The sequence below is a fragment of the Aquarana catesbeiana genome, linkage group LG13, assembly GCF_042186555.1.
Source record: "Aquarana catesbeiana isolate 2022-GZ linkage group LG13, ASM4218655v1, whole genome shotgun sequence".
Lineage (NCBI taxonomy): Eukaryota > Metazoa > Chordata > Amphibia > Anura > Ranidae > Aquarana > Aquarana catesbeiana.
Genome location: NC_133336.1, coordinates 148,488,770 through 148,503,348, shown reverse-complemented (window position 1 = coordinate 148,503,348; position 14,579 = coordinate 148,488,770). Strand labels below are relative to the sequence as shown.

Sequence of the window (14,579 nt, the reverse complement as noted above, 5' to 3'; positions counted from 1 at the left end):
TGCTCCCACGGGATACAGGTACATTCAACAGTAGACCGTCTTATCAGCAGGTAGGGCTGTTGGAAAAATCCCCCCTCCCCTCTCCACCCTGCCCATGCTAGAAACAAATAGTGAAAACAGTAGAGGCTGTTTGGGCGTGGTAACAATGGTGGCCAATAATAGTTCCATAAGCCCAGCTGGGAGAAGTGTAACTACCTTGTAACTTAGGAACCTGGGGCAGCAGTCTATGAGACCAAGCTCATACAATATTCTAGCAGTCTATAAAGAACCCTGGATAACAGGGGTAACATGAAATGCTGAGTCTGGTGTGATTGTACAGTGAGTCTGGTTAGTGCAGACAAAAACTGGGGTTCTTGGTCACCCTGTGCCCCTAATAGACACAGGGAAGCTTACATATAGGAGGGGCTGGGGGAGCTAGACAGAGAGTTTCCCGAATGCTCTAAGGTAAGCTGGGTTGCACAAAACCCCTGCTCAAAGTGACTCTTGTCACAATAGTATTTTTAAAGCCCTGTAATTTCAGATATAAGGGAGGAGACAGTGCTCCAAAATGAGCGCATTACAGCACATTCCCATAGTAAATATAGCAGGTTACCGACACAGTGACATTCTCTCCAACATAAGGGGGTCAGATTTGGGTCCATTATATCCAGTCACATGGGTGTCATGTACCAGCTATGTAGAATTGTCTGTGCATTATCCCAGTGGTCCACACATGCTGAGGATTTGCTATTGAGTTTTATCGCTAACTGCCATTGTTGTAGGGAGAAAACCTGCTGTAGTTCTAGTTCCCATTTTAGCATAGTTGACAATGTATTGTTTAGGGGGTGATAGTTGCAATATTGATAAAATAAGGTATACTTTTAGACCTTGCTGTGTGTTTGCGCATTAGAAAATTCCATAGTGGTACATGTATTTCTTTGGGACAAGCTGGGGTTGAGGATATATATTGTGTTTTATTTGGTGCAATTTGTAAGTGTCAATGGCGTCTGGTTCCCTTAAGTCAGTTAGGGAGAAGCGTACCCCTCTTTTTTTTTTTTGATGAATTGATAACCCTGGTATTAAGTATTTGTAGGCCGTTATCAGGACTTTTAGACAAAATGGGTTGTACATCCGAAAATTTGGGTCTAGTCAATCAGGACCAGGCAGTAACTGTAGCTTGTATGGGCAGGTGTTCGACTATATGTTGTCCTCCTGGCAAGAGAGCCAATAACGCAGCTGGTCCAACAATGCTGCCTGGTAGTAAGCTTGGGCATTAGGAAGACCAGTGCCCCCAAAATGTTTATATAGGATTGATAGAACAATTCTATTTTTTTTCTCTGCCCAGATTACATTTCCTCAGACTCATTGCTAAGTGTGAAAATAATTCCTGAGGGATGGATATGGGAAGTGTTCTAAAGAAGTAGATCAATTTAGGCAATACTTGCATCTGGTATGCTGTGATTCGCCCAATCCACGTCAGGTGAAGTTTGCCAATTTGTGTTAGTTCTTCCTCTAGTTGTGCCAGAAACAAAGGGAAATTGCTTGAGTACAGATTAGAGGATGGGGAGGTTAATCGAATGCCAAGATAAGTAAGAGAGGGGGAAACTCAATTCCATGGAAATATATTTTTGATCAGATCAATTCTATCCTTAAGTATAACCACAGGGAGGGCATATCATTTAGCTCTGTTTACTTTTAGAAGGAGACCTGTCCAAATTTTGTTAAACCTGATTGTACCTCGAGTATTGAAGATTCTGGACTAGATAAAGTCAATATAATGTAATCAGCGAAAGCCCCATTTTGTGATCTTTGGGGCCCACTGTGATATCCTGGATGGTTTTATTGGATCTAATACATTCAGCCAATGGCTTGATGGCAAGTGAGAATATAATCAGGGATAAAGGGTATCCCTGACGGGTTTTGTTTGTTAGTTGGAATAGGTCAGAAAGCATGCCGGAGGTGTAAACTCGGGCTGTGGGGTTAGTGTAAAGGGACATTATGGCTGAGTGTATGAAGCCAGATATCCCAAATTTAGACAGGGTTTTAGACAGGTAGCCCCAACTTACCCTATCAAAAGCCTTTTCTGCATCTAAGGCCAGGAAAATGCTAGGTTCATGGGTAAGTTCCACAAAACACAGCAAGTTTATCATCCTACTAGTCCTGTCTGGGGCCTGCCTATCCTTTACAAAGCCCACCTGATCGAAACCTATAAAGATATGGGGTGACCGCCATCAACTTATTGGCCAAAATTTTGGCATATATCTTAAGATTGAAATTCAGCAGAGAGCTAGAATTGGATGCAGAGACCAGACAAAATGCAGTCCTGCTCCAGTGCAAGATAAGCCATATCACTCTGAGATTGAGTGTTGTGTGGGCCTTTGGTAGAGCACATGTTTTCCTGAGCTTTTGCATGGTTTCCACTATTGCCAAGGGTGAGGTTATTCCTCTGTTGGGTACCTTACAGAGTAGGGTGCAGAAATGGGGCAAGTGTGTCTGAGAAGAAAAACACAGCAAACCAGGTGGTGACAGTCAGGTTGGGAAGTCCTCATGGCAAAAGGATGCAGTGAAAGCACTTGAGTACCATTTAAAGGGTACTAGATGGAAGTGGCAGTAAAGTGTGCAACCTGTGGTGTTATGTAACATCAGTCATCCACCCGAGACCAGGCTCTGAGTGGTTGAATTCTAGCACCAAATTGAAAATGTATTAATTTTACAGTGTAAACTTTTCAAACACAGTGCTGGTTTCTTGATAGTGATAACATATTGACTATTGAGAAGTATGGCACTACAGTAAGAGTTCAATAAACAGGGTAATTCTGTCTCACTTGTCCATGTATAAGGTTCCAGGCTTTGCCCATCATGGTGGGTATCCCCAGAAGGGATCTTCAGGGTCTAAGTTCCATAGGAATGGACCAAGGCCCTGGACCTGAATAGCTTTCTGCGGCTAACTACACTCATTGCACAGAATGCCAAGGCAAGTGCCCATGCAAGATCCAGTGTTCAAAGTAACATTGCAGGTTGTCCCCATTGTGTAGTGTCTGTTTGGGTACAGCCTTTACTGCATTTTTACCGGTTTTACTGAGCTTGCATCAATCTGGATGCACTGCTTCTATTGTTTTATTAGAAGACAGTGGAATGTTGATTGAAGAATTAAAAGTAAAATAATAAGTAATTCAACTAAGAGTAATTTCTCTGTAAGGGTGAAGAGGTCCATTGCCTCGAAACACTAGGAAAAAATAGAGGACTTTCAGAGTGGGGTAGGTTTATAAGGAGATGTCCAAAGCTTTGCCAGTGTCCAGTCTCCTAAAGATACCAACCTATAACCCAGGATCTATGAATATCCAAGCCTGTGTCTTGTACTGTTCAAGAAAAAACAATTTGATTTATATGCTGAGAACTAAGCCAAAACTTCTAAAAATAAGGGTTTGGAAGGAGCCAGTGACATCCAAATGTCACAAAATGAGACAGACCTACAGTGTAGGACAAAAAAACCACTACAATAGATGATGACAAAATAGCAAAGGTGTAATGTTTCTCATGTGAATTTGTAAAAGAAAACACCAGGGGGAAATTGTGAATTACCTTTCAGGAGGGACTTGACGCTCAAACACCAAATAGGAGATCAACTGGGAAGGTTTTTTTTGCAGAAGAATGAAAGGATTGCCTATCTTCAGATCCAATGACAACTCTAAAACAAAAATAAATAAATAAATAAATAAACTAGATATATCACTAGTTATGTGTGTTTGCAGGTGATAAGTCTAGTACAGTTATTTCCATATGTATTAACCCCTACAGTATAGAATTTTCCACATTTTGTTATGTAGCAACCTGCACATAAAATTGATTTGATTTGTTTGTTTTTTTTTTCCATAAACTTTATTTTATTGAAGACAAAAAGATAATTGTTCATTAACTCCTACGCGCCTGCGCTATAGCTGAATGACAGCTATAGTGTGGACCTACTTTGCCAGGAGGCCCTTTGCACGCTCCTCATGCACTCCCTGTGGGTCGCGTGTGGTGCACTCTGTGATCACCGAGTTAATGAGACTCAGCTGATCACAGATCGGAGTAAGGGGCCGATCTTGGCCCCTTACCACGTGATCAGCTGCCAGCCAATGACAATTGATCAGGTGACGTAAACAAGATTGGTAATAGTTTATTTTTTCTCCTTGCGCTGATCGCCGGCTTCTGTGAAAGTGACATTGGTCCCGAAGAGGAAGAGGCACAGCCACATCATCTGTGCCACCAGTGTCGCCTGTCAGTGCCACCTGCCAGTACCCATCAGTGCTTATCAGTGCCACCAATCCAATCAGTGCATATCAGTGCCACCTATCAGTGCCCAGCATGCCACCTATCAATGCCCACCAGTGGTGCCAATCGGTGCCCACCAGTGGTGCCAATCGGTGCCCATCAGTGGTGCCAATCGGTGCCCATAAGTGCCACCTAGCAGTGCTGCCTATCAGTGTCACCTATCAGTGCCTATCACTGCCACCCATCAGTGCCACCTATCAATGCCCACCAGTGCCACCCATCAGTGCCCACCAGTTCCATCAACCAGTGTCGCCTCATCAGTGTCCACCAGTGCGGCCTCATCAGAGTCCACCAGTGCGGCCTCATCAGTGTCCACCAGTGCGGCCTCATCAGTGTCCACCAGTGCGGCCTCATCAGTGTCCACCAGTGCGGCCTCATCAGTGTCCACCAGTGCGGCCTCATCAGTGTCCACCAGTGCGGCCTCATCAGTGTCCACCAGTGCGGCCTCATCAGTGTCCACCAGTGCGGCCTCATCAGTGTCCACCAGTGCGGCCTCATCAGTGTCCACCAATGCAGCCTCATCAGTGCCGCCTCATCAGTGCCCACCAGTGTTGCCTCATCAGTGTCCACCAGTGTTGCCTCATCAGTGTCCACCAGTGCCACCTCATCAGTGTCCACCAGTCCCGCCTCATCAGTGTCCACCAGTCCCGCCTCATCAGTGTCCACCAGTCCCGCCTCATCAGTGTCCACCAGTCCCGCCTCATCAGTGTCCACCAGTCCCGCCTCATCAGTGCCCATCAGTACAGCCTCCTCAGTGTACATCAATGAAGGAGAAAAATTACCTGTTTTATAACAAAATAGAAAATTTTTTTGTTTCGTTTTTTTCAAAATGTGTGTTTTTTTTTTTTTTAAACCACTTGAAGACCGCCGCACGACGATGTACGTCGGCAGAGCGGCACGGGCAGGCAAAAGGACTTACATATACGTCTTTGCCTTCCTGCGGGTGGGGGGTCCGATCGGACCCCCCCCCCGGTGCCTGCGGCGGTCGTAATCAGGTCAGGGGCGATCAAAGGTGAGGGGGAGGCCACTCATTCGTGGCTCCCCCCTTGCGATCGCTCCTGGCCAATGACAGACTTCCTCTGCCTCTGTAATGTAAACAGAGGGAGAGGAAGTGATGTCATCCCTCCTCGAGCCGGTCTTTTCGTTCCGGCGCCGAAGAGAGAAGACATCCAAGTAAGTGCACAAACACTACACTTACAGTAGAACACGCCAGGCACACTTTTCACCCCCCATCACCCCCCGATCACCCCCCTGTACCCCCTGTCACACTGACACCAATAGCAGTTTTTTTTTTTGCATTGGTGTCAGTTTGTGACAGTTATAAGTGTTAGGGCAGTTAGGTTAGCCCCCTTTAGGTCTGGGGTACCCCCCTTTAGGTCCAGGGTACCCCCCTAACCCCCCTAATAAAGGTTAACCCCTTGATCACCCCCCGTCGCCAGTGTCGCTAAGCGATCGTTTTTCTGATCGCTGTATTAGTGACACAGGTGACGCTAGTTAGGGAGGTAAGTATGTAGGTTCGCTGTCAGTGTTATATAGCAACAGGGACCCCCATATACTACCTACTAAAGGTTTTAACCCCTTGATTGCCCCATAGTTAACCCTTTCACCAGCGATCACCGTATAAGTGTTACGGGTGACGCTGGTTAGTTAGTTTGTTTTTTATAGTTTTAGGGCACCGCCGTTTATTACCTTATAAAGGTTTAACCCCCAAATTGCCCGGTGGTGATATAAGTTAAGTTTTTAGGGTCAGATAAGGTCTGCGTCGCCCCAGGCAGCGTCAGGTTAGCGCCAGTACCGCTAACACCCACGCACGCAGCATACACCTCCCTTAGTGCTATAGTATCTGAGCGGATCGATATCTGATCTGATCCGATCAGATCTATACTAGCGTCCCCAGTAGTTTAGGGTTCCCATAAACACAGTGTTAGCGGGATCAGCCCAGATACCTGCTACCACCTGCGTTTTGCCCCTCGGCCCAGAAGTGCCCAGCCCACCCAAGTGCAGTATCGGTCAATCACTGACACTTACAAAACACTAAGCACACATAACTGCAGCGTTCGCAGAGTCAGGCCTGATCCCTGTGATCGCTAACAGTTTTTTGGTAGCGTTTTGATACAGTCGCTGACAGTCGGGAGCTTTTTTGCCTGTGAGTCTCACTAGTGTACCCCTAAATTTAGAGCCCAAAATGGCAAATCAAAGGTACACTAGTGAAGAGGCCTACATGTTTCTGAGCATGACAGATAGTGAAGAGGAAGTCACTCATCTGTCAGATTCAGGCTCAGAATACGATCCTGTAGAGGACAGCGGCTCCATAACAGATAGCTCTGACGACGGAGTTGTGGTCCCTGCCAAGGTCAGGCGTACCAGACCCCAATCTTTTTCTTCTGTCCTTGAAGTGCAAGAACCGCAGGGCTCTCATATGGAGCAGAGAAGTACTAGCGCCGCTATTCCTTCTGGTGAACTGGCAAGCACCAGCCGCCTAGTACACCCTGGTCGTACATCCAGCACTGCAGTAACACTTGGTGATGTGGCGAGTTCCATAAGTGCAGTTCAAGCTGGCGAGGTGGCAAGCACAAGTAATATCCCGCTGCCACGAAGAAGACAAAGGCAGGCCCATCATGCCCATAGTGCCCTTCCTGCTGCATTCGCCAATCCGAATTGGGAACCCACCACTTCTGCAGCACCCGTACTTCCCCCATTCACTGGCCAACCCGGAATTCACGTAGAAACAGTTGATTTTACGCCACTGGATTTTTATTCACTGTTTTTCACCGAACAGCTCTATAGATCTATTGTGGGCCAAAGCAATTTATACGCTGGTCAACACATCGCCGCTAATCCCCAGTCCTCCCTTGCCAGAGATTGGAGACCAATTACGGTCTCCGAATTTAAGCTCTTTCTGGGCCTTTCCCTCAACATGGGCTTGAATAAAAAGAGTAAGTTGCGGTCATGTTGGTCCACTGACCCAATTTACCATGCGCCCGTGTTCTCTGCCTCCATGGCCAGGGCACGATATGAGCAGATTTTGCGGTTCATGCACTTCAACGACAATGAACTCTGTCGTCCTCGTGGAGACCCTGAATACGATCGGCTCTACAAAATTCGGCCCCTCGTAAACCACTTCAACCAAAGTTTTGCATACTTGTTTACTCCCCATCAAGTTGTCTGCGTTGATGAGTCCCTGATTAAATTTTCTGGCCGCTTGTCAATCAAACAGTACCTTCCCAGCAAGCGTGCCACATATGGGGTCAAGATGTATAAGCTCTGTGACACGGCCACAGGCTATACATGTAGTTTTATGGTTTACGAGGGCAAAGAGAGTCACGTAGAGCCGACAAACTGCCCCGACTACATAGGAAGCGCTGGCAAGATAGTGTGGGACTTGGTGTCACCCTTATTCGGAAAGGGGTACCACTTGTACGTGGACAATTATTACACGAGCGTGCCACTTTTTAGTCACTTGTTTGATCAGCAGATTGGAGCATGTGGCACCGTGCGACCTAATCGCTGGGGCTTTCCCCAGTGGCTTGTAGATTCCCGTCTTAGGCTGGGGGAGAGAGCCTGCTTGCAGTGTAATAGTTTGCTCGCTATGAAGTGGAGGGATAAGAAGAATGTTTTCGTTCTCACCTCCCTTCATGCAGACACGACGGTCCAAATTACTACAGCGACTGGTGTTGTGGAGAAACCCCTCTGTGTCCACGAATATAACCAAAATATGGGAGGAGTGGACCTCAACGACCAGTTGTTGGCCTCGTACCTAGTTGCCCGTAAGGCCAGACGCTGGTACAAAAAAGTGTCTGTTTATTTATTTCAATTGGCTTTGCTGAACGCTCATGTGCTATACAGAGCTTCAGGACGGACTGGATCCTTCCTTACATTCCAGGAAGAGATCGGCAGAGCCCTTCTGTATCCAGACGGTGCTCCACCTCACCTTCCCCAAACAAATGCAGTAAGCCGGCTGCATGAGAGGCATTTTCAATATGTCCTCCCGAGTACCCCTACCCAACGAGCCCCCCAAAGAAAATGTTGTGTCTGCAGAAAGCGCGGATTTAGGCGTGACACCCGGTATTATTGTCCCTCCTGTTCTGGAAATCCAGGTCTTTGCATTGGTGAATGTTTTGAGCGCTACCATACACTAGTTGAGTTTTAGCGTAGGGTACAGCTTTGCACAGACTAGGACACACTTTCACAGGGTCTTTATATTGTGACACAAGTTGCGGGAAAAAGACAATTTTTTTTTTTTTTTTTTTATGCACAAAGTTGTCACTAAATGATATATTGCTCAAACATGCCATGGGAATATGTGAAATTACACCCCAAAATAAATTCTGTTGCTTCTCCTGAGTACGGGGATACCACATGTGTGAGACTTTTTGGGAGCCTAGCTGCGTACGGGACCCCGAAAACCAAGCACCGCCTTCAGGCTTTCTAAGGGCGTAAATTTTTGATTTCACTCTTCACTGCCTATCACAGTTTCGGAGGCCATGGAATGCCCAGATGGCACAACCCCCCCCCCCCCCAAATGACCCCATTTTGGAAAATAGACACCCCAAGCTATTTGCTGAGAGGTATAGTGAGTATTTTGCAGACCTCACTTTTTGTCACAAACTTTTGAAAATTGAAAAAAGATAAAAAAAATAAATTTTTCTTGTCTTTCTTCATTTTCAAAAACAAATGAGAGCTGCAAAATACTCACCATGCCTCTCAGCAAATAGCTTGGGGTGTCTACTTTCCAAAATGGGGTCATTTGGGGGGGGTTTGTGCCATCTTGGCATTTTATGGCCTTCAAAACTGTGATAGGTAGTGAGGAGTGAAATCAAAAATTTACGCCCTTAGAAATCATGAAGGCGGTGCTTGGTTTTCGGGGCCCCATACGTGGCTAGGCTCCCAAAAAATCCCACACATGTGGTATCCCCATACTCAGTAGAAGCAGCTAAATGTATTTTGGGGTGCAATTCCACATATGCCCATGGCCTGTGTGAGCAATATATCATTTAGTGACAACTTTGTGCAAAAAAAAAAAAAAAAATTGTCACTTTCCCGCAACTTGTGTCAAAAAATAAAATATTCCATGGACTCAACATGCCTCTCAGCAAATAGCTTGGGGTGTCTACTTTCCAAAATGGGGTCATTTGGGGGGGTTTTGTGCCATCTGGGCATTTTATGGCCTTCAAAACTGTGATAGGTAGTGAGGAGTGAAATCAAAAATGTATGCCCTTAGAAATCCTGAAGGCAATGATTGGTTTTCGGGGCCCCGTACGCAGCTAGGCTCCCAAAAAGTCCCACACATGTGGTATCCCCGTACTCAGAAGCAGCTGAATGTATTTTGGGGTGCAATTCCACATAGGCCCATGGCCTGTGTGAGCAATATATCATTTAGTGACAACTTTTTAAAAAATTTTTTTTTGTCATTATTCAATCACTTGACGAAAAAAATAAATATTCAATGGGTTCAACATGCCTCTCAGCAATTTCCTTTGGGTGTCTACTTTCCGAAATGGGGTCATTTGGGGGAGGTTTGTACTGCCCTGCCATTTTAGCACCTCAAGAAATTACATAGGCAGTCATAAACTAAAAGCTGTGTAAATTCCAGAAAATGTACCCTAGTTTGTAGAAGCTATAACTTTTGCGCAAACCAATAAATATACGCTTATTGACATTTTTTTTTTACCAAAGACATGTGGCCGAATACATTTTGGCCTAAATGTATGACTAAAATTTAGTTTATTGGATTTTTTTTATAACAAACAGTAGAAAATATCATTTTTTTTAAAAATTTTCGGTCTTTTTCCGTTTATAGCGCAAAAAATAAAAACGGCAGAGGTGATCAAATACCATCAAAAGAAATCTCTATTTGTGGGAAGAAAAGTACGCAAATTTTGTTTGGGTACAGCATTGCATGACTGCGCAATTAGCAGTTAAAGCGACGCAGTGCCAAATTGGAAAAAGTTCTCTGGTCCTTAGGCAGCATAATGGTCTGGTCCTTAAGTGCTTAAATAAAAAAAAAAGCATTGATTAAATACCATGAAAAGAAAGCCCTATTTGTAGGTAAAACAATAATAAAAATTGAATTTGGGTACAGTGTTGCATTCAAAGTGTGACAGCGCTGAAAGCTGAAAATTGGTCTGGGCAGGAAGGGGGTTTAAGTGCCCAGTAAGCAAGTGGTTAAAGGTCCATGGCATGTGAACCTGCTGTGGACCACCGGTGGCTTGCAAGCCATGGAGTATATCAAAGACAATGGTACAGTAAATCGGAGATTTATATAAACACATTTTTTTTGTTAAGCAAGGAAATTTAAAGCTCATTTGTATTGCTATGCAAATGTCTGTAAATCCCACTATACATGGTTCATAGTATGAAACTCCATTTCTCCATCTCTTTAGCTTGTTGGCGAGAGATCGCCTTTGGACCGTACTGGGATAGGAAATCTCTAATTGCTTCCATTCTAGATTCTGGAGGGGTTGGGTTTGGGCAGTCTGAGTTGTAAAGTTAAGAGTAATAATGTTCAGTTCAAATGTTTAGCTATATCCTCATGGGTTGAGTTAAGTGTGCCATGGCAGTCGCGTATGTGGTGGATTGTGAGGGAAGCTTGCACTGTACATGCCACTTTTATTGCCATGCTCATAGAACACCTTCTGACGGAGCACATAATAGTGTCTTGTGTGTTTCCCCAATTCCTCCAGTAAGAGAGAGTGGGTATTTAGCAGTTCTTGCAAGGACTTCTGCGAGCAAGAGTGTTTATGGGATGCTTTCAAGCATTTAATTGTATCAATCAGTGCCCTGATTGTCTCTTGGTGTTTTCTTTTAGCCTTTGTGGCTAGGGCCATTAGTTTCCCCCCCATATCACACATTTGTGTGCCTCCCACAAGGTGATGGGGGGATATCTGGGGTGGCATTCTCTGGAAAATATAACTGAAGTTGGGACTTTAGTTGGGTAATAATGTCTGGATCTTTTAACAAGGACGGCTTTAAATGCCAGGTTTTAGTTCTGGAAAAAATGGATTCTGGGAAAGTCAAGGTCACCGATATCGGGTGGTGATCCAATAGAAACATTGGTTATATTGTTGCTTGCTTGAGATAGATTAAATCCAGAACGAAAGAACAAATACTAATTGCTGCAAGAGAAAAAAAGGAACTTAATTTTCAAGGACACAATTATCAAATTTTTGCTGACCTATCCCAACTTACTATTACTAAAAGACGATCCATGAAACCCCAACTAATGGAACTGCAACGCCACAACATTATGTATCAATGGGGCTTCCCCTTTTCAGTCAGATTTAACTACCAAGGCACAATTTACAGAAGCAGATCAGCAGATGAACTACAACAAACCCTTTTAAAATTAAATCTGACAGAACCCACAAGCAGCAACACTCCCACACGCAGAAGAATGGCGTCATCTTCACCTTCAGGCAGCACCCAGAAAATTTCAGAACAAAATGGGAATCATCATTCTCACAAAAGAGGCCGTTATGCCACATCATCCATGGACCAAGAAGATTCAATGGACTGACATCCTAATTCCTGATATCTCTTCATTTATTATACTAAGAGATGGTTCTCTATAAAAAAACCTATATTTATAACTGAATGTAACTGCAGTTACTGTGTGGGATCATGTTACATTCCAGTTATATTTCTTATTACTTCTGATTCATATAGCCTTAGAATATATAAGTGAAATAAGGAAATTCTTGTTCAGTTATATATTATCAGGTAATAACAATAGATTTATTACTTTTTAGGACAAATATGTTCAATAATCCAGAAGTAATGGAAGCTTTTTCTTTATTTTCTTAAAACAAATATATTATTACCTAACTAGTTCCTAGAATTATGTTTTTGTTTATTCTAATCTGAAGCAATACAACCTCAATTTTATGAGTTAACATATCTAAACAGTTACATATGAATAAAATATGTAATTGTTTACTCTAAAAGGGTTAAAATCCCAAAATAATTCAAACTATCTTCATCAATACCAAAGTTATTAACAGTACCTTTCTAACTGAATTATTTAGCCTAGGGCAAGACTAACCATATACAACCACCCTGGAATAAATAATTTCAACAAAAACTATATTCTGCACTCCAATTAATGAAACATCATTTTGATGTCTTTTGACATAGCACTTCTCTCCTGTAAGCGGAAGATCCGTGTACCCCCATTAGCCCTCCTCATTCTCCCAACCATATTATGTGGGAGTGTGACGAAGGCACTTATTCCCCTGAGAGAGATATTTATTCTCTTTCACGGGTAAATTGTGATTACTTGCAAAAAATAATTTATACAATGTATCATCTAATCTCATATGTTTTTTGTTTACTCTTTACTCCAGAATTCACTGGTTTCTTTTCTATCTATTCATCTCTTCAGTCCACACAGGTTGATCTGCGCAGTCAGCTCTGCATAACAAAAAGTAAGTCAAAACTATTTGATCTATTGCCATGGCACCACTGAATATACTTTCCCTGAATGTTCAGGGAATAAATGTCCCTCAAAAAAGGACCAAAGCCTTCCGTACTTTCCATAACAAGAAGGCTCACATAGTATGCCTCCAAGAAAAACACTTCACCAAAGATTCTACTCCAAAATATATTTCGCCTTTTTATCAACAAATTTACACGGCTTCTGCCTGTACCAAGCATTTCACCGATCCACACCATTCACCTTATCATCAGAAATTAAAGACCCAGAAGGTAGATACCTGATACTCATGGGTTATATAATGGATACAGCAATCACGGTGATTTCCTACTACGCTCCTAACAAACAACCTACACCATTCCTCTCACATATATTACAAGTGATTAATACACACAAAATAGGAACAGTGATAATGTGTGGGGATTCGAACCAGGTCCTCCTCCCATTTCTAGATAAATCACCTTTTACACCATCCAAAATAACCTCTAGATTACCTTTTTCTCAACTTCTTTCCAAATACAATCTGGTAGATTCATGGAGAGAAAGTAACCCAATGAAAAAGAAATTCACTTATTTCTCGCACCCTCATCAAACCTTCACCAGAATAGATCATATTTTTCTAACAATAGGAATGATACCAGAAATTATTGCATCAGATATAATTCCGATTCCGTGGTCTGACCATAATGCAGTATACACTACTATAGCCTCAGCCATACCAAAAGCGCATGACCCAACGTGGTACTTACCGGACATAATGCTCAAACACCCACTACATCAGATGGCCATTGAACAAGCTTTAAAGGAATACATATCAATTAATAATACAACAGACATCTCCCCAATAACACTGTGGGAAGCTCATAAGCCTGTCTTGCGTGGTACAATACAAAGACAAATGGCACTATTTAAACGGGAACGCAAAAATCTAGCAAAAAAAATAGAACTCAATTTTAATGCAGCCTACATATCATTTCAAGATAATCCATCTCAGAGTACAAAATCTCATCTGGAAAAATCTAGATTGGAATACGATCTATTTCTCACTGAGTCAGTTGATAAATCCCTCAAACGCTCCAAACACAATTTCTACATGAATACAAACAAACCAGGTACATATTTGGCTCGGGCATTAAATTCAACGAACAAATCTTTCAAACCAATACGTTTGAAATTATCAAAAAATGTTTACACTTGTAATCCAGTTAAAATAGTCCATAAATTTCACTCACATCTCGCAACTTTATACAAGACAAACAATGAATTTAATCCTACAGAGGCTGAATCCTTCTTCTCAAAAATAACCTTACCTGAGTTATCTCAGAATCAAAAAAGCAGTTTGGATGAGCCTATAACTATAGATGAAGTTGCTAACGCCATAAAAGACCTAAAATTTAACAAAAGACCAGGCCCAGACGGCTACTCTGCTTTATACTATAAAACATTCTCAGAAATACTCTCTCCCATTCTCACTGAAACTTTTAACAAACTTCTAGATGGACATTCTTTTCGGCAAGAAACACTAATGGCAATTGTTTGTATGATCCCAAAACCCCTTTCTGATGATACTTCCTGTGTGAATTATCGGCCTATCTCTCTGTTAAACCTTGATATTAAATTATTAGCAAAAATAATAGCAAAACGCCTCAATAGCATTATAGGGAAATTAATACATAGAGATCAAGTAGGCTTCATGCCAAATAGACAGGCAGGCGATAATATACGCAGGGCAGTGTTATTGGCACATATTGCTAAAAAACGGAAAATCCCTTTATGTTTTCTATCTCTCGATATTAAGAGGGCATTTGACACAGTATCCTGGCAATATATGCAATATTCATTACAAAAATGGGGT

General features: G+C 42.9%; 1 protein-coding gene across 1 annotated transcript in view; it reads right to left on the bottom strand.

The window, feature by feature from the left end:
• Window positions 1-14,579, bottom strand: part of ZFYVE26 (zinc finger FYVE-type containing 26) — a gene marked incomplete in the record, with an annotated part of 1,901,467 nt that overhangs the window by 959,158 nt on the left and 927,730 nt on the right. Inside the window, 1 exon segment of the mRNA XM_073610828.1 lies at window positions 3,562-3,667. Coding sequence (XP_073466929.1) covers window positions 3,562-3,667 — 106 coding nt within the window.